Source organism: Tauraco erythrolophus, chromosome 17 (assembly GCF_009769465.1).
Source record: "Tauraco erythrolophus isolate bTauEry1 chromosome 17, bTauEry1.pri, whole genome shotgun sequence".
NCBI classification, from domain to species: domain Eukaryota; kingdom Metazoa; phylum Chordata; class Aves; order Musophagiformes; family Musophagidae; genus Tauraco; species Tauraco erythrolophus.
The window spans coordinates 9427249-9445955 of NC_141481.1; the positions used below are offsets into that span (position 1 = coordinate 9427249).

The window sequence follows — 18707 nt, forward strand, 5'->3', positions numbered from 1 at the left end:
CGAAGGCCACTGCAGTCTAAAGGTCAGCAGCAAAAGACAACAGACCTTTGGAGCAGAGTTACTTTCCCCAGGGAAAGAAAATAAAAGTAAGAGCTGTTATGAACAGGACGATTCGCCCAGAAACAGAATTTCGGGTGACATGACACCTCTCATGCCATATGTGATCTGTCAAACCCGTGTTGTTGCAAAGACAGGGGAAAATACCTCAATTCTGGTGAGTTCTGCACATGGAGCTGTCACCATAGAGGGTGAAACCCCCACCCAGGATGCAGCCAGCACATCCCTCCTGCCTTTGGGGACCACCATCTTGTGTTTGACTCAGGGAGAAGCCTTGGATGACGCAGGACAGCTCCAGCCACTCCTGGTTATTACAACCTGGAGAGGGCACAGGGGCAGGTGGCCATGCTGGGGACATTGGTGGCCCCAAGGCTCCCACCACCAGCACCCTTCTCCTTGCTTGTCTTGGATCTCTGAGCCACCAGAACCCCCCCAGGACATAAAGAAGATCTGGAGACAAACCTCAGAGGCATCAGTGAGGACCACAGGGGTGGCTGAAATCTGCCCGCCAACCCAGAGCTCACCCCGTCCCGGCGCCCAGGGCAGATTTTCAACCAGAGTCTGAAAATCTGGGAGACCTGAAGGGCAACGCTGTTGCAGTCACACCGGCCGGCAGCTTCATGCCATCGTCTGCGAGCTTTACCCAACCTCATTAGCTCAGTTCCAATAAAAATAAGGGTTTCTTAACAGCAGGGAGGTGCGTCCGCCTGAACCCCGCCTCAGCCAGGGCTCGCTCCGGCTGCACGAACCCGTGGGGCTGTGTCAGACGTGGGGCTCCCCATGTTCTGCAGCTCGTGTTGTGCAAAGGGAGCTGTGAAAGACAGTTATCTTTCTCAAAGCCTCAACTCTGGCCCTTAGATCTGCTCCAAGAAGGACATTGACCCCCGAGGCTGGAAAGCACAAACTGCATGGGGCCAACACAGACTTTCTAATATAGTTATAAACACAAAAAACTCAACGGGAGCCTGATTTCGATGAAAGTGGTTGGATTTGGGCAACCACCCGTGTTATTACATTTTTGGATGCGTTTTCATAATCCTTAGATGCTCTCAGGGTCCGAAACGCTGCTCACGCCACTGGGATCAGGGTGCTGTGTCAGCAGCTCTCTTGCAATTGCACACAGAGCAAGGATTGGGCGCAGGATCTGGCCCTGGGGCAGGATTTGGCCCTGCAGCAGCGCTGGGGGGGCTCTGGGACCCAGTGTCCGGTACCCGGTGTCCGGTGGAGGAGGGCAAGCCCTGCCAGCGGCGGCCTCACGGAGCCCGGGGACCGAAATAGCCTCCGATCACGCCCGAGAGCCTCGCGGTGTCCAGGCCACGTTCGCCCACCGCCGCCTGCCCCGACCCACTGCAAACCCACCCACCCGCGGGGTGCGAAACCCCACGGCCGCGCTGCGCCTCCCTCCCTTGGGGCGGCTCCGGGCAGGCGGGAGCTCTCGGAGAAGGGTCCGCACGGAGCCGCGGAGAGCCCGGCGGCAGGAGGGGGGAGCCGGGCCGCGGTCCTCGGCGCTGCACGCCGCGGGGAGGGGGCGGGGGGGCGGCTACGCGACGGTGACGACGGCGGCGCCGCCCCGCCCCTCTCCTCGCGCCCTTCCCCATGAATGAACCGCGCGGGCGTGGCCGGGGGGGTGGGGGGGTGACGCGTCGTTGTCGGGGCGGAGCCGGGGGGGGTGACGCGCGGCGTGACGCGCCATGCCGGAAGCGGCGGGGGCGCTGGTTGGTCGGCGGCGCGGCGGGGGGGAGGGGGCCGCCCCGCGCTTGTTGTTGTCCGCGGGACTCGCTGGCAGGGAGGGAGGGAGCCGCGCAGTGCCCCCGCCGCCGCCCTCGCCGCCCCCCACCGCCGCCCCCCGTCGCCGCCGCCCCCGCCCCGGGCGCGCGCGCGCGCTCCCGCCGGCACGCAGGTGAGGAGCCGCCCGGGCGCGGCGCGGCGGGGCGGGGGGTGTGTTGTGTGTGTGTGTGTTGGAGCTAGGGGGGGCGGGAGGGGGGGTGGGGGTCGGCCGCGCGCTGCCGCCGCTTCGGGAGGGGGCGGCTCGGTGCGGTTCGGCTCGGTCCGGTTGGGCGCGGGCGGGCGGGGCGGCGGAGGTAAAAAGTGCTGAGTCACCACCGCGCCGGGCACGTGGTGCCGCCGCCCCTCACACCGGGCCGGGCCGGGCCGGGCGGCGCGCACGTGGGCCCCGGCGGGGCGGAGGCCGCCTCGCCTTGGGGGGGCGGCCGGGGGAGCGGTGCCCGCGCCTGCCGGGCGGCCCTTCGGCTCGGCTGCCCTGAAACGCCCGGGGAGCCGCGGTGGGGCGGGGGCTCGGCGGGACCCGCGGTCGCACCTTCCCCGCCGCCTCGAACCCAGCGCGGGGCCAGCGGGACGGGGCCGGCGACTGCCCCCGCACCCCTGGGGGCGCGGGGCTCGGGGTCCCCTCGGGAGGAGGCAGCGGGTTTGCGCCCGGGTGATGCTTTCGCCTCTTTGTTATTATTTTTATTTTCCCCCCCGCGGCTGAGCGCGCAGCCTGCCTCTGCCTTTGAATGGCTCTTAAAATACATGTGAGGAAACCTGTTGTGACGCCACGCGCTCCGCCGTCTAAAAATAACCGCTTTTGTAGTACGGAGGGAGCCGGGGCGCAGCCGGTGCCGGGCGGCGTGGCGGCGGCGTGCGGCGGGGGCCCGGCGTGCTGACGGCCTCGGTGAGCCGCTCTCCGCCCCGCGTTATCAGGCGGGAGCAGCCGCCGGTGGGAAGCGCTGGCCGGGCTCCGAGCTCCCCGTCGGATGGGCTGGGGCGGTTCAGGGCTGCGGTGGGGAGCGGGGGGCGTTATCTGCCCCGAGCACGGCTGCTTTTTCGGTTGAGAGAGGGAGAGGCACGTGGTGTGTTCGGGCTGGTCCCGGAGCTGGTGGGGAGGGGGGTGTGTGTGTAGGGGAAGCCCGGAAAATGGGGTGACATGCCGGCGGGAGGAAAGGGGACGGTGATATTCTGGTGGTGGGTAATGCTCCGTGACTGTCTGGTGGGCGCGGGATGGTTCGGGGGATTTAGTCAGAAATGGGATGGGCGGGGGAACCTCATCTGAGCTCCCCGTGAAGGTGGTGGCATAAGCTAGGGAAACATCCAGGGCACGAGCGAGGGGAACTGAGATCTCCGAACTCTCCCAGTGTGTCAGGGTCTGTTAGAGAAAGACCTTCCTCTTCCTCAGGCTCAGAGCCCGCTCCCCTCCCTCGCGGGCTGCTCCGTGGAGAATTTATTTTACAGATCCTGCCGAAAGCAGGCCATGAGGTCTCAAATTAGGAACGAGCCCCCTTTGGGCAAAGTTGTTACAGAAAAGGGAAAGGCCTCCATTTTTGCTTTCACCTGGCTGCCCCCTCCTTCACCGGCGTAGTCCTAAAGATGAGCTGGGACCGCGGAGGCGGGGGGAGCCGGTAAGAGGAAAGCATTCCCCGGCAAGCTGCACGCCTTTTCTTGCACTTTCGGTCTTTGCAAGCCCTGTCCGTCGAGAAGCGCAGCCCTGTGCCCCTGCCCGGCACGTTGCGCCGTGGAGCTCTGGGGGTTTAGCAGCAAATGAATTTACCTTTTGATTTTTTTTTTTTCTCGCTGACGAAACGGGCGCGGGTTCCTTCGTTTTTCCCCCCTCTCCTTCCGTGTGTACGCGGTGCTGCCTGCGGAGAAGCCTTCCTCGTGCAGTCACTTCCTAGAGGTGATGGACGCCGCAGTTGCCCAATGGCAGCACACAGGGCTGCGCGGCACTGGACTTAACTCTGCTCATACCCGGCCGAGGTGCCGGTCGATGGTCCGACAGCAACGGGGCGATTACCGCAAGACTGGGGCGTGCGGTGACTCTTCGCCGTCAGGACACCCTGCCCGCTTCTGCGGGTGCCGAGCTTGTCAGGGCTTTGCACCTGAGCGGTGCTAGATGTTCCTGGCTATATTACGTCAGGCTCCTACCCTTCTTCGCAAGTGTTTCTGAACCAGAGGCAGGAATTTGTTAGCTTTTTCTTCTTTGCTTGCCTATCAAGGACAGTGTGCTTTGTCATGTTTTATCTCATTTCTGCGCCGTCACCCGTCTCGGCAATCTGTTGCGGCAAAGGAGTTCAGTACCGCTGTGTGCCTCCTGAAAGGGAAAAATACAGATCAGCTTGATATGCTCTTATTTCCATCGACGTTGGATGATGATTAATGGTGTGGAATGCGCTGCAGAACTTGGTATTGAAAATCTCTAGCTGCGTGAGATGTTTGGGAAGCGAAGAAAGGACAGCTGGGAGCGCTGGCCCCCGCGGCGGTCGGGGTTTGTGGGATAAGCTCGCTCGCTGATCATTTTTGTAAACATCCAGCTGTGAAATACTTGAGCAGCGCTAGCACTTTCAATTATTGGGAAGTTTCAGGCTCAGCACCCTGTAGAGATGAACAGGCAGTTTCCACTTCTGGCTCAGCTATTGTTTCAGGCTATCTTCAAACTCGGGCAGAGAGTCTTCCAAGCACAAAGCAATGCAGCGCTCTGTGACCATCAGCATGAGAACCGAGGCGGGGAAAAGACAGGAATGAGAGCGATCAGCCTGCTGCCAAGCTCCTGAGTGGAGGGACAGGTTGCGTAGCGAATTCCACTGCTTCGTGATATTGCAGGACCCTGAATAGCGATGCCGTTATGTGCTGTTATTAGCAGTCGGTGAAGATATCTGACTCGGTGACTGGCACGTGGGGTCAGGAGCAGTCGAGTTAGGAATCCCAGCTCTGCCCTGGGATCTCTTTGTGCATCCGAACAAGTTATTTGTTGCTCGGTGGCTCAGCTTGGCCGTCTGGACAACGTACATCTCTGGGCTAGTGATGCTGAGGCGTAATTCTGGTGTAGCTCTGTCACCGCGTTTTATAAGCGCGTGATGGAAAGAGTGCTATATGCTTGTCAGCGCCAGGGCTGTCTGCTGCGTACCTTTCCCCTTCAGCCACCTCCTCCATGAAATTTCTGAGGTGACACACAAGTGTACCCTCCTGGTACTCCGTATCCTCTGCTCCTGACCACAGGCTCTCTGCAGCATCTGACTTAGGTTGTTTACCAAACCACTGAAGACCGTCTGATCCTTGTCCAGGCTTCCCCAGAGAGTGCCTCAGAGAGCCGTGTCCTGGCTGCTCTCAAATGTGCTCTGAAGGTTCCTGAGTCTCCTCTTTGCTGCTGGATGCTGGTTCCGATCCATAAGGGAAATGGAAAGCTGGCCAGCTGGGTGAGGGCTGTGTGGAGCTCCTCTAGAACAGTAAACAGTGACTCACCCCCTCCTTGTGTCTTCTCTCTCTTCATGTCAAATATATTGCCTCGCATATGCTTCTACTCTCTGATTCACGCCATCAGCCCGTCCCTCCCTGCTCTCATCACACATGAGTGACAAGCGTCAGTCTGCCTTACAGGATGTGTGAGGGTTGTCAGAGCAGGAGAATGGCTTTTTGAGTGATGGGGAGAGGGATGGTGCTCTGCCTACCATGCTGCAACATGCTGGAAATCCGTGTCGTGCCTCCGAGCAGCAGAGGCACAGCGACGAAGATTTAAGCATCTGTAGTTCACCTGTCAGCTCTGATGTTATCCTTGGTAGGCACATCCATTTGGCTAGCGCTCTGGAGCTGGGAATAACTTGCGGATAAAGGAGGAATTTGGGTAACTTTACTAAAACGGCTGTCTGGGAATTAAATCACCGCGTTTGGGAACGAGTAGAGTATTCCCCGCCTAACTGTCGGTGCTGAATTGAGACGCGATGGCAGACATCCCCGTCGCTGCTTGAACCTTGCGCTATTTTTCTGCCCTCTGGAAGTCATCGTTGGCCTGGCTGAAGGTGAGGGTTGCGTGTTTTCAGTTTGCTGTACGTGTCTGAGGATGGAAGCTAAACACCAGCAGGGCTGTCTGCCAGGCACTCATGTTCTGGCCAGGGTTGTCTTTCAATTTAGAAAGAGTTTTAAAATTCGAGTTCATCCGCAGTTGTCGGGTGTCGGCAGGGACTTTATAGTAATTCCTTAATGCGTAACGTGCTTTGAAAGCCCTGTAGCGTGGAAAGTCTGAAATCTCATTCTGGCATGTTTTCTTCCTTAATTGCAAGCCTTGTGTGGGAAGCTCTGTCCTACCTCTGCCCGAGTCAGGCTTTCTGCCGTCTTCCCCTTTCAAAGCAAAGGAACTGGGGATCTCTAGATGGTCCAAGCTGAGACCATCAGGCTTGGGATGTCAGCTGGAGACCTCCAGGTTTTTTGGGAGGATGCTGCAAGAGGCATAGGAGTCGTCTGAGAGAGGAAGAGGTCGTTTGCAAGGCTGTCAATGGGTAACTTTATTGCAGAATTACAAAGGCTCTTTATGTAACCCGCAGTCAAAACACTCGCTTTAAATACAAGTGTGGAAAAGCCTTTGCCCCTTACAGTTGGTGTATTACTACTCACCACTTTATTTATGTAGTGTTCAAAGTGTGTCCTACAGCTTACAGAACAGCGATGTAATGCGGTCCTTGTTCCAAAAAGCTGAGCTCCTAATTTTAGACGTGATGCAGCAAACGCAATTAAGAAAAGAAGGGCAGGAATAGGGTAAAGACTAAAAGGGTTCTAATAATCAAATCGCAGGCAGGGTCCCAGAAGACCCCTGTGTGGCATGTTTAGGGAATGCTGCTGGATGTGACATGTTTGCGGGGTGGTTTACGATTTTGTCGTGGGGTTTTGCCTTCTGACTGCAGGAGATGCACTGATTTTAGTTGCTTGTTGTTGGTAGCTGGATAGTCCCAAACGGTCCTGATGGGAAGGATTTTTGTAGGTGAAGAGATGGACATGGAGCCCGAGGCCCCAGAGGGCTGTTGGGGAGGGTTGCGCGCGGTGATGTATTGGTTTCACTGATACACCCACACCTGTGCGTTCACATAGTGCAAAGATAAGACTCACCCTGGCACTCGTGCAAGACTCGAGCTTGTTGGAGTGTTTCTACCTGGATGACCAAATCCTGCCCTTAGGGTCAGGGCAGACCCCCATCTCCCACCCTTCTTTGAAGAGGGTCCAGCGTTGTGATTCCTGATGGTGCCCTGAACCTCCTTGCTCATCTGAGTGCCGGCAGTGGCTCTGACACACGGCCCTGGTGCAATAGGATGGTTCCCAGCCCATCCCGGAGGGATGCTGGCCCATCCAGGGCGCTTTGGTGTGCAGGGGAGACAGGCGTGCAGCACAAGACCCCATACCGAGCGTGAAGGCGTCTGTGCTGTCCGCTGAGGAATGTGCAGGGTAAGGAGATGTCGCTTTGGCGACATGGAGCAACAGGTGACCAGAAGAGGTTTCGTCACATGGAGCCAGAGCATCTCTTGGGGTGACGGGTGAGCCCACACGCTGACCCCCACCAGAGGCAACCTCACCCCTCGCCTCTTCTTTTCCACCATATTTTACATTTCTTTCCATCTCCGCGTGGCCAAGCGGCCCTGTTCAGTTTTTCCACCGGCTGGCGCAGAAAGCGCTTTGAAGACGCGCTGGGTGAGGATCAAAAGGCTTTTTGTGTAACCGGTGGGTGTGACGGGTCTGTCGTCGGCTTCCCCCTCCTTTTTGCCTTTCCTTTTCCGGTTGTAGCGGCGCAGAGTGCCGCCAGCAGCATGCCCCTCTCCTTGTAGGGACGGGGGGGCGGTGAGGGAGGTGGAGGGGGGGATGCCGAGGGAAGGAAGAGTTTTCTGATGCTGTGGGAATGTGAGCTCTCAAACTCTGTAAACAGCTGGTGACTCACTGCATAACTATGGCACCAACTGCCTGCGCGGCCGCCGCGCTCTGCCTCTGCAGGGAGGGGGCTGCTGGCCGTTTCCTTTACGCCCTGGCAGCACCTCTGCTCTCCTGAACTCGCCGGGACCGTTTGGCCAAGACGAGAAGCTTTATTTTCCTTCCTCCTCCGTGCGCCAGCGCCTACGTCTGCGCCTCCGGCCTTGGAGGTAGGGGTGGGTGGCGAACGCCCTGACGCAGAGGGGAAGCGATGGATGGCTGAAAAGGCGGTGCTGGGGTCTGAAGAAGCGGCTGTGCTCGCAGGAGGTCCTCGCTGGAGATCCTCGCCATCAGCCCTTGTGCAGAACACGCATTTGTGGCAGTGGCCCGAGGTCAGGTGTGTCCCCGTCCCTCGGAGGTGACTGCTGGGGACTGGGACTTGTTCTCCTGATCTGACGGCTCCGGTGGTGGCTGGGGTGGGGTTCGGTGCCAGAGGAGAGGAGGGAAGGACTCAGCGATGCTCTAGAAAACGCAGCACACACCAGTTGCTGTAAGTGGTCCATTCATCACGGAGCATCTTGGCTCGTGCGCTGTGCGACTGTCCTTGTCCCTCCTCCAGACGTGGAAAGCTGTGCTGTCTCGGGCTTAAAAATAGAGGAGTTGCCTAAATACACTCCCTGATATCTAGGATAATATCTCACGGCTTTGCACTTGCGGGATATTTTTTTTTTTTTCCTTCCCTGTGCTCTTCATCTTGATTTTTACGTAAGTCGTGTGACGATGAGGTGTCTCGACTGATAGAATCCAAGTGACAGCAGCACGGGCTGAGCCAGCACCTTCACCCACGCGGCTCCCGCTGGTCCCCGCACCCCACCTTTGTGCCCCCCGGTCCCGCCGCCCCCTGTTTGCAGATATGAATGAGTTTGTTTACTCTCCGACGACCTCGTGATGTCTTTGCACAGACATGACCTGAAGTCATTATTGCTTTTGGGCTTCTCTGTTTCCATGGCGACTGTCTCCGGGTTGGCTACTTTCCCAAGGTCACCATGGCAACTATCAGAAGGGAATCATGCTTGGGATGCTTTGGCTGGATTTTTCATGAATGATTAGGATGTGTGACACGATGCAGACGTGGAAATGAGGAGGGTTTGGGCTGGGCTGGAGTCGGGGAGGGGGAGGAGGACAGAGAGGGAGAGGACTCCCGCCAGACAGGCTGTGGTGCCGCCGGGTGTGCAATCCCTCGAAGCCGCTGTACGTCGGGGCGGGGGGGATCGGCACCTCGCACCCTCCCCGTTGGGGGAGTGATAGGCAGAGGCTGTGATGGTGGCACGGCTGCGGTCGCCTCTCTCGCGGTAGGTACCCGACAGACCGCCGCGCTGCCGTCACCGCGGGGTGAAGGTTTTGGGTGGAGGTGCGGGCGGGTGGGTTTTCCGCAGGGCGCTGATCGAAGAGGTGTCGTTGCTGGCTAAGGTGAGAGTGAAGGGCAGCGTCTCGGCGGGGAGCGGTCTCTCCGTTGGTGGACGTGCCTCCACGTCGCTAGAAATATCGGGCAGGTCAGCTCTCGCAGCCTGAGGCCAAGACGATGGGGACGCAACAGTCTCAGTGCGTTGGGAGAGGCGAACTCCTGCCTTGCTTTGTTTTTGTGGTGGGGGGTGGCTTTTGTTTCTGTTGTTTGGGTTTTCTGGTAGCGTCTCCTTTGGGTGGGGACGGCACCGAAAGCAGGTTACAAACCAGGCAGCTTCTTTCTGGGTTGCTGATTCAATTTCGAGCCAGGTTAATAATAATCAAAATAAGAATGGAGGGAGTTGTTGTCTGTGGCTTTTCAGTGCCTTTTATGAGCGGAGGTAACTCTTAATTCAGTCCCTAATAGGCCATTCTGAGTGTCTGGGATTCCTCCGGAGGGAGGTGAGCAAGTGACTGGGCCAGGAGGCCGCGCTCGGCGCTCCCCATGAGAAGGGGTGGCATCTTGCAAGGCGGTGTACGGCGGTTAGCGTAACTGTTGTTTACAGACATGAGCTGGTGTCCTTTCCTCCCCTCCCTGCCCTGTCTTCCTGGCTTAACCTTAGTGAAGTTAGCAGCAAAATACGAGATCTTCAGCGTTAAAAAGCAATGTGCTTGTCAACACTCGTTTCTCTTTCTTGTGTCTGAATGGGGTAAACTGGTCTCTGAATCCATCCCAATGTTTTAAACAACTGTGTGGTTATTTCTTTTAATGGTGGTTGAGTTGGGAGTTTGGACCATGTGTTGGGTATCTGCTTCCTACCTTCCTCTCTGAGATTACTGTAACCTGAAAATGTTCTTTTGTTTTTCCAGTTGCAATTTCTGAGCAGTTTTGTCCGGAAGACTGTGCTCAGGTTATGACGACTAATCCCAAACCGAACAAGGCATTAAAGGTAGGGAAGAAGGCTGAGTGGGCGATGCTGGGTGGCAGGGGAGGCTGTCGCAGAACTGTGCTCTGTGCGATGGTGGTCGTACATGGCTGTTCTTCTTCGTTCTGAGACCCTTAAAAATGGGTGCCAATAAAATTTTCCACTACCTACAGGAAAGGTTAGGGTAGAGGAACACCGGTAATACCCAGAAAGAGGTCTAAAGACTCCAAGGTGGTGTGAAGGCTAGAGTATCCCAGTTGCTGTCCAGAGACTTTTGACTATAGCAGATAGTGGCAGCACCATGAAACCAGTGCTCCCGGGCCTGTCAATGAAGTACTTCTACTCTCAGGACGGGGAGGTGCTGGGGAAAGAACGTGTCCAGCTGGTGTGTCTCAGATCCATGAGACAGTAGATGCCTCAGACATACCGGCTTGGTGGCAATCTACATGTGGGTTGTGCGTGCATTGTCAGAGTTTTCTTCCAGTGTCTGAGCTCTTCATTCCAGATGTCCTGCGGTCTCTGAAGAGACAAAAGGACGATGTCTTAAAGATTCTGAAAATAATTGTGCCAGCAAACCTGCTTGAGAAAAAGACACAAGGCATTGGTGTCTTTCTCATGTAACTTCAAGGTCTGGCCTGTGCACCAGGAAAACCAAATCAAGCTGTGGTCCTTGAAGCCAAGCAGCGTTGGTTTTATTCACTGCTTGGATGAGCAGTCCTCAACAAAGAGCCACAACATGCTGAATTAAACCTTGCATACAAGTGGCTAATCTGCTTTTGAGATGCTGCACTGGTGTCCCAACATAACGCTGGGAAAATATGTCGTCTTTAGCATTCAGTATGAATTCCGGGCCCTGACAAAGATCAGTCTGCTTTACATTTATCCTTAAAAATCAAACTGTTCCATTCACACTGGGTGTGTAAGGCTCACTGCTTGCTCTGACTTAAGAGGGTGACCCAAACTCAGATGACAGCAGTGGTCAAATGTGCCATGTTTTACCCAGATGTTTTAGTGGAGCACGTGCTCCCTACAGTGCTTCAAGGGTGTTTTCCAGGTAGGGATGTCATGTTGTTGAGAGGTGGCCTGTCCCTTTTTGCCGTCCAGAACATCCATTCACGTAGGGTTGCTGCTACCCCTGTGCTGTTGGTATTTGCAGGTAAAGGAGGAGTCAGGAGAGAATGCCCCAGTGCTGAGTGATGATGAACTCGTGTCAATGTCCGTACGGGAGCTGAACCAGCACCTGAGGGGTCTCACCAAAGAGGAGGTCATCCGTCTGAAGCAGCGGAGGCGCACGCTGAAGAACCGGGGCTACGCTGCCAGCTGCCGCATCAAGCGCGTGACTCAGAAAGAGGAGCTGGAGAGGCAGCGGGTTGAGCTGCAGCAAGAGGTGGAGAAGCTGGCCAGAGAAAACAGCAGCATGAAGCTAGAGCTGGACGCCTTGCGCTCCAAGTACGAAGCACTCCAGACCTTTGCTCGTACTGTGGCGCGAGGGCCTATTACCCCGACCAAAGTTGCCACCACCAGTGTCATCACCATCGTGAAATCAGCCGAAATCTCATCCAGTTCTGTGCCGTTTTCAGCAGCGTCCTAGTGCCCTCGGTGCGGGGAACTAGCAGCCTTTCAGAGGGGAGGGGAAAAGGCTCTTATGCATCGTTCCGGAGTCCTTGGTCACGTCAAGAATTGGCATTTTAACAATTCTTTTCCAAAAGTGCAAAGCATAGAAAAAAAAGAAAAGAAAAGAAAAAAATAACCCCAAACCTACAAAGGGAACTTAACTGGCTGCTTCTGTCTGGACTCGGTGGCTCCATCAACCTCTCGTGTCCGGGATTCAAGCTCTGTATGCAGTACAAATTGCAAGATCTGCTTCCTTCTTCCCCCTGCCTCCCCAAATCATTCCTCTCAGCTGTGGGCATCTTTCTGGCTGGGAGAAGATACCTGAGGAGCCTCCGGAGTCTTCGTGAATGATGCTCAAGAGCCAGGAAACAGATGGACCGTAGAAATCATCATGTGAGATGAATGTATGGGAAAAAGAGTTTCCTTTAGTGGCATCCTACTCCCTGTAAGAAGGGTCTCCCCTACCTTTCCCGCTTCCATCTGATATTACGAGGGTGGGGATATAGGCTTTTTGAATTAGATTTTGTCCTGCTATGAGTGGGTGGGAGCGGGAGGACGATGGAGACTAATGCTTGGGTCTGACCACACCCATTAGGAATAACCTTTTGTTTTCAATCCATGCTGTTAAAATATGGGAAAATATATATTTTACATATTTTAATATGCCCAGTTACCTGTGTGGCCTATAAAAAAACTACATTACAGCCTTCTGTATTCCAAGCCCAAGTTTCCTGATAGCTCCTTCCCTAAGGTGTGCCTGTGAATTGGGTATATTTATGCAGTTTATTTCTTCCAAATGATCCGCAGTCTTGAAGTAGCGGCTTTTTTTTTTTTTTTTTTTTCCTGGATTCCCTGAAGCTGAAGGGAAGGAGACACAGTAAATGCTGTGAAGAGCTGTGTGATGGGGAGGAGAAGGGGAGACGAGGAGGAAAAATGCTGCAAGTATTACCAGGTGGAGGCAGAACTGGCTGCCAGAAGGTAGGACAGTTCTGCTGGGATCAGCACTATGAGGAGGGGTTTGTGCAGAGTATTTCGGAAAGACGTTTTTAAAGCACTGAAGTGTAACTAGAGGGCAATAGCGTTCAGACGGGAGGAGAGAAGTTGTAGAGCCTCCTCTTTGACAAAAGCGTAGGTAGGTTAGCAGTGAACATCCCAGCTGGAGAGCTGGGCTCGCCAGTCTTTGATGACCAGAGAAGGGCTATGGAGAAGGTCAGATAGGAACTGGAAGAGCCTTTTGCTCTCCGTAACATGTCAGGCACTGAAGTTGGGATCCAAAGAGTATAGTGTACAACCCTCGGTGTTCAGACAACCTGTGTGAATGTGACCCTGAAACTTGACGTTTTCTCTTGGGAATGGGTGAATTGTCCCGAGAGGTGCACGGAGAGCAGGATGGAAAATCGGTGTGTTTAGGGGACGGAAGAATCGGGATGGAGAAGTCGTTCATATGGCTCTGAGCAATGGTTTGCGAGAGGGATTTCTGGCTTGGCAATGGGCAGGAGGTGGAAAGCTGAAAGGAGAGATTCCACTGTTGCGCAGCAGCGCTGAAAAGACGAATGTTTCCAGGTCACTGTATAAAAAAAAAAATATAGCTATATTGGTGTTTGTGTGTTTTGTTGTTGTTTTTTTTTTTTTTTCTTTTTGAAGTAGGAAAGAAAAGGGACTGTGAGTTTTGCAGGGCAGGTCAGAGACTTGTGGAATGGACGATGCCTGTTGTCGTGCAGGTGAGAAGAGAATGAGATTGCCGAAGTTTAAGATGAGGAGAAGAGCTTAGAGGATTTGGGCTCCAGAATAGAAAACAAAGATCATGGAGAATTCATGAGTGTTTTGGACTGAAAGAGAATAATCAAGTGCTACTGTTTTTGCAAAGGGGACAGTGAACTGGCATCCGACACCCTGTATAATTTGTTGTTTGAGGCTTTGTCTTGCCTTGAATGGCAGTAAGTTTGTAGAAATGTAGTGAAGCCCTACTTGTCTTTGGAAGAAGTTGTTAGCTTGCTTTTTCTTTTTTTTTTTTCACCTTGTCATCGGAGTCTTTGGATTTCCCAGGAGGGTCCTTCGTGAAATAGGTTAATGAAAAGAGAAACCTCAGACTTGGTTCTCGTTCAGTCCTCGACATCGACATCCGTGACCTTACTGAGCCAGAAAGGGTGTAAGTGAAATGCTTCCTGAAGGCTCGTTCCCCCTGCCAGACCCACGTGTTATGGAGGGGAGCAGGGAGTTTCCTTCAAGTGATATTTTATTTTTTTTTCCAACACGTAGAGTTTGGATGGCACTTAGTGTTACCTCATTTCTCCTCCACTCCCTCCCTATCTCTGAACAGGCAGATTGGTGTCCTGTGTATCAGTACCAGTTATTGACTCCCACAGCAGAAGCTGAGGAAGAGAAAGATGTTACTGTCATTTCCTGGTCCTCTCATGTTCTCCAGCTCGCAAACATTGGAAACTTTCCCAGACCTTACAGGTGCCTCCGAAAACAGGCAAAATGGAGACTCTTGGCACTGTTGGGGCTTTAAATGAAAACTTTAACAAAAAAGGCCAGTTGACTTGAAAATGCCCAAATGCTTCCAGTCTTTAAAACAGCTCTAGAGCTCCGTAACATTCCTGGCTAGATAGGAACACCCTCTGGCTGCCCTTGACCCTCCCTGCTGGGGAAATCAGACCAGTCGCATCGAGGGGGACGGAGGTCGAACTTTGTTCTGTGGGGTCTTCTTGCTGTTGGAATGAGTTGAGAAACATATCTTTACGTGGCACTTCCCTTGTGGCCAAGTATTTCTTTTTTTCCAGTTCTTGGAAGGGTGCCAAAGGCTTGTCCAAGTGATTGCTAGTTTAGTGCCGGTAGGCACTTAAATCTCTGGTCACTCGATAAAGAACAAGAGGCCTGGGTGTTGTTAAAGCTGTTGATACCATAGCCATGGTAGGTAATCCATATTGGATATCCATAAGGACCACGTGGAAATATTTAAAGAGAGAGAAATATATATATAAATATATAATTATATACATTTTATCGTACAGATTTTTCGTAAAAAAAAAAGAAAAAAAAATAATTTTTTTTCCAAGTTTGATACTGTAAATCTTTATTAAAAGAAATTGCCAGTCCAGGGCTCCCTGGGTGGTGACCTGGAGAGGAATGAAATGTCCTGGCTAAACTTCCACAGAGGGATCAGAATTGCAAAGGTAACGTGGAGGGAGGAATGACCCGAAAGCTGTTGACTGCATTGGAGACCCAGCTCCTCCACCCTCCGCCCTGGAGGGCCCTCCAGCTTGGGGTTGTCACATTGCATTCCTCTGGGGTTCGGTTTGTTTCTGTTAGTTTTTTTTGTTGTTTGTTTTGTTGTTTTTTGTTTTTTTTTTTTTTTCTTTCCGTCCTGCACTTGCAAGCCTGACGCCCAGGGCGAGCGCCGCGTGGGCAGCTGGCTGGTGCCCGCAGAGTCGCCCGGGCGGCTCTGGCAGCGCTGCCCCGCAGCCGTACCTCTCGCTTGTCTCTTTGCTGCAGTAGTTTGGATGCCGGGGCTCCCTTCCCTGCGCCTCTTAATTTGTGTGTGTCCCCCGTCCTTCTTGCCCCACTGAGGAGCAGGGGCTCTGGATTTGAGTGCTGGGATCTTCTCCTCTGGGCCTGGCGTTTCTTTGGTTGCTCCCCATCCGCAGTGTGACGTGGGAACTGCGGGCTGGGTGGGAGGCAGGAGAAGACGAAAGTGTCGGGCAGGGACCGGGAGGGACATCACTGTTCTTGTAGACGTGTTTTGCTGTGCTCTCTGTTGGGAGTGGGGAACCTTTCCCTCCAGGGCTGCTCCAGATCCCTTCGAAGCAAGTCAGCGTCTCTGCTCTTGCCCAACTCCACCGTCTGCCGGATGAGACCGCAGAGCGCGAGCTTAGAGATGCGGGTGACACCGCGGCTCCGGGGACGGCCGGGGAGGGGACGAGGTGTTGGCGGGCGAGCCGGTGCGGAGGCGAGCTGTGGCAGGGCTGGGCGCGATGCCATGGGAGTGCGGAGCGGTCAGGCCACTGGACAGCTCAGACCCGGGGAGGAGGAGAAGGTGGCATTTTTTTTTTCTCTCTCGAATCATTTAAATTTCATTGTCATGATTGTTTTTATTTAAAAAAAAAAAAGAAACAAAACAAAAATGAAAAACTTTTGTAACGTGGATTTGTTTTCCTTCGTCTGTATTTCAGTCTGCTGGGGTGTTTCCGTAGATGGTGGATACTTGCTTTCATTTTTTTAATGATAGAAGTCTTCTGTTTTAAGTTGTTTTTATCACCAGCTCATTCTATCCTCTGTGGTTACTCAGTAATTTCATTTCAATATTTATTTTTGTGCTGCTTTTTTATTATAAAATAAATTATTGATATACCAAGCAATGTGGATTCCTGTTTGTAAGGCGAATAGCCCTGTGTATGTGTCCTTTACTTTCTCTTGACAGCCACAACGTAATTTATTGCTGTAAATTTAGCTGCAGTGACTGTTTTTTTTGTACCTTTCCAATAAAGCATTTTCTGGTTTCAGACTTGCCCTGGTCTATGGTCAGCGTTTTGGAGCTTGAATTGATCTTCAGTGGAGTGTTTTCCTCGGTTTTTTGGTTGTTTTTTTTTTTTTTGCCTGCCCGTCCCCGCTGCAGTGTACAGCTGACCGTCGGCTGCGGTGTTGCCAGTGCCGTGTGTTTTTGGGAGACAGGCTTGGGCTTTCGCAAGCATCCAGCCCAGCCTGGTGAAGCCAGCTTGTCCATCTCCCAGCCTTGCTGTGGTGCTTCCTTCAAGTATTTGGAACACGCTCAAGGGATAGCTATGGTCCAAGCTCCTTGTCTGGTAGATCCCATGTTCAGACCATGTATATCTGTTCTTCCAACCCAGGCTGCACCTTTGTGTATCATCAGTGGGTGTTCATGGTAGCACAGGTGGGGAGCGAGAGCTGAGCGGGCACCTGCCCGCAGTCATGGTGCTGTGAGCTGGCTGTGCAGGGCTGTTCTTGGCTTGGAGACATTGTGCTGCGAGTGTGAGACAGGTCACAGTGCTGGAGAGGGATGCCCCCCTCTCCTTTAAAGAGGTGGTACCTTGTGCCCGTGAACTTGTAGGAACCACATTAGCTTTCATCCCCTATTCCAAGCAGTCAGTTTTCTGTAGGGGACAGCTGAAGGAGGAAAATGGTTGGCCTGTGCTGGGCTGAGGCAACAGGTTGGAGGCAGGCAGGCATGTTGGCCAAAGTTGGAATTAGAGGTAGGATTATATATGGTCAAAGTGGAGAGAAGCAGGGCTGAAAAGGCTTTGTGTGTCAGCAGGTAATGGATGGTCATTAGGTGCCAGAGGTAGGGCTGGGCAGGCTTGGCTGGGCAGGGGACGCGGGTGAAGCCTGGGGGGGTGATTGCAGTCACTGTACTGAGCAAGAACATCACCATCATCTGCTTCGGCTCCTGCCTGGAGAGATGGCGGCCAGGAGCTGGTGACACTGGATTGGAGCAGAGAGGGAGGTGGGCTGGTCGTATCTGTCGGAGAGATGGAGGAACATTAGTTCAGGAGGAGAAGGGGCATTGGGAATGGGCCAGATGGAGGTTCAGCAGTGAAAGGAAACTCAACCTTCACCCTGCTTAGGGGAGGAGAAAGTCTAGAGCTGTGGTGAGAAGAGTCATGGTGAATCCTGCTTTCCAATGCAGGTCTGGCAATCTGCTGCCTGCCAGCAGCTGGGGCCAGGGGCTTGCTGGTAGGTGCTAGCACCCAAAAAAAGCAGCCTCATATCTCTGCCTGGGTGCTGCGAGGCAGGCAGTGGTGCGTGAGAGCGCGGGCTCTGCTGTGGCGCCCATGGCCACCTTCCTTCCCCTCCGCTCACAGGAAGCACGGTCGGCCCGGCTGGGGGGTGCGATGGCAGGGTGTGCCCCGCGAGGACGTGTCCCCAACACCAGCAGGTTTACAACCTGCCTGACCTGAGCCCCAAAAGCACTGGGAGAAAAGGATAGCTGCAACCCAGCCTTGTCCTTGAGGAAAGCCCGAGGACAAGTGACAACTGGAAAAATAAATCTGCCGACCACCGGAGCCTGCTGCTGGCAGCGAGAAAAGCCTGTTCCTCCCGAGCTGCCTGCTGGCGCGGCTCCAGGCACAGCCGGGCTCCTGTGTAGGTCACCCGCTCGCTCGCTGCCAGCTTTCCCCGCGTCCTTGTTGTGGAGGAGACGCGTTAGCAGGGGAGCACGGGACCGTGTCTGCTGGGGACACGTTCAGCCTACAGCTCCACTGGTATTTCTGTTCTCCGTGGATGCGTTTTGACAGCGTAACGGTTTGAGGGCTGTGACAGCGCCCAGCCTGAGCCGTGAGCTCTTGCCTCTCTCCCTTCTCCAAGAAAAAGGACGACCAGGAGGCCGGCTGGAGAGGGGAGCGTTGCCTGCTGTTGCACAGCGCAGCAGCCAGCTGGTGTCCAGCCCAGCACGGCTCCTCCGGGCTGGTATCACACTGCTGACTTGGATGAGTCACAGCTGATTCCCCCCCTCCCCTCTTGTTTTGCTTGCAAGAAAGACCTGTTTTACATATAATACAGTAATCGGGGCTTGACATAAATAGGCAAATGTTATTATCTGCAGTGGGAATTGCACCTGCTGGCAAGAGCAATGAATGCAGCCCATTATGCACCGGAGTCGATCATTTGTGCAATGAAGTACAACCATGTTTCTTGCTGTGATCTTGTGCAAGTTTTTTATCTCGGCGGCCGTGAGCGTGCCGACAGATGCGCTATCATCACCTTTGCAGTCTGTCCTCGCCCCGGGAGCCGGAGCAGCCTCTGTTCCTGCAGCTGTGGGTGGAGAAGACGACCAAGATGTTCAACTGAGAGATGTCCCAGCTTCGGTGCTGGCTGCGTTACAAAGCCGAGCAGCCTCATCCCTGAGCATTGAGGCTGCACTTTGTGGGCCAGAGGGTCCCGCTCCTAGGATGCGCAGGACCCTGAGTGGATGCCTGGATGCACAGAGCATGTGGCTCTTGTTTATGGACCTCATTGCAAGAAAAGTGGCAGCAGTCTCATCTGAGCAGGTACGAG

The 18707-nt window shown here is 54.3% G+C and overlaps 1 protein-coding gene across 2 annotated transcripts; it reads left to right on the forward strand.

Annotated features, from left to right (window-relative positions):
- Positions 1-1928: 1928 nt before the first annotated feature.
- On the forward strand, positions 1929-16198 carry MAFK (MAF bZIP transcription factor K). 2 transcript variants are annotated; one of them, XR_015222634.1, is made up of 4 exons: positions 1929-1957; positions 10027-10106; positions 11239-12100; positions 12555-16198. XR_015222634.1 is itself a non-coding variant. In XM_086622287.1 (3 exons), exons 2-3 carry the CDS (start codon positions 10071-10073, stop codon positions 11671-11673), a joined length of 471 nt encoding a protein of 156 aa, XP_086478413.1. In that variant the 5' UTR covers positions 1929-1957; positions 10027-10070; the 3' UTR covers positions 11674-16198. The 2 variants fall into 2 exon arrangements, 1 of the variants encoding a protein (XP_086478413.1); XM_086622287.1 differs by having other exon boundaries at positions 11239-16198.
- Positions 16199-18707: the final 2509 nt, after the last annotated feature.

Coding starts and splice junctions, on each gene's coding strand:
- MAFK (XM_086622287.1), top strand. CDS start 10,071: ATGACGACTAATCCCAAACCGAACAAGGCATTAAAG. Junction 10,107..11,238: donor AACCGAACAAGGCATTAAAG/GTAGGGAAGAAG, acceptor TGGTATTTGCAG/GTAAAGGAGGAGTCAGGAGA.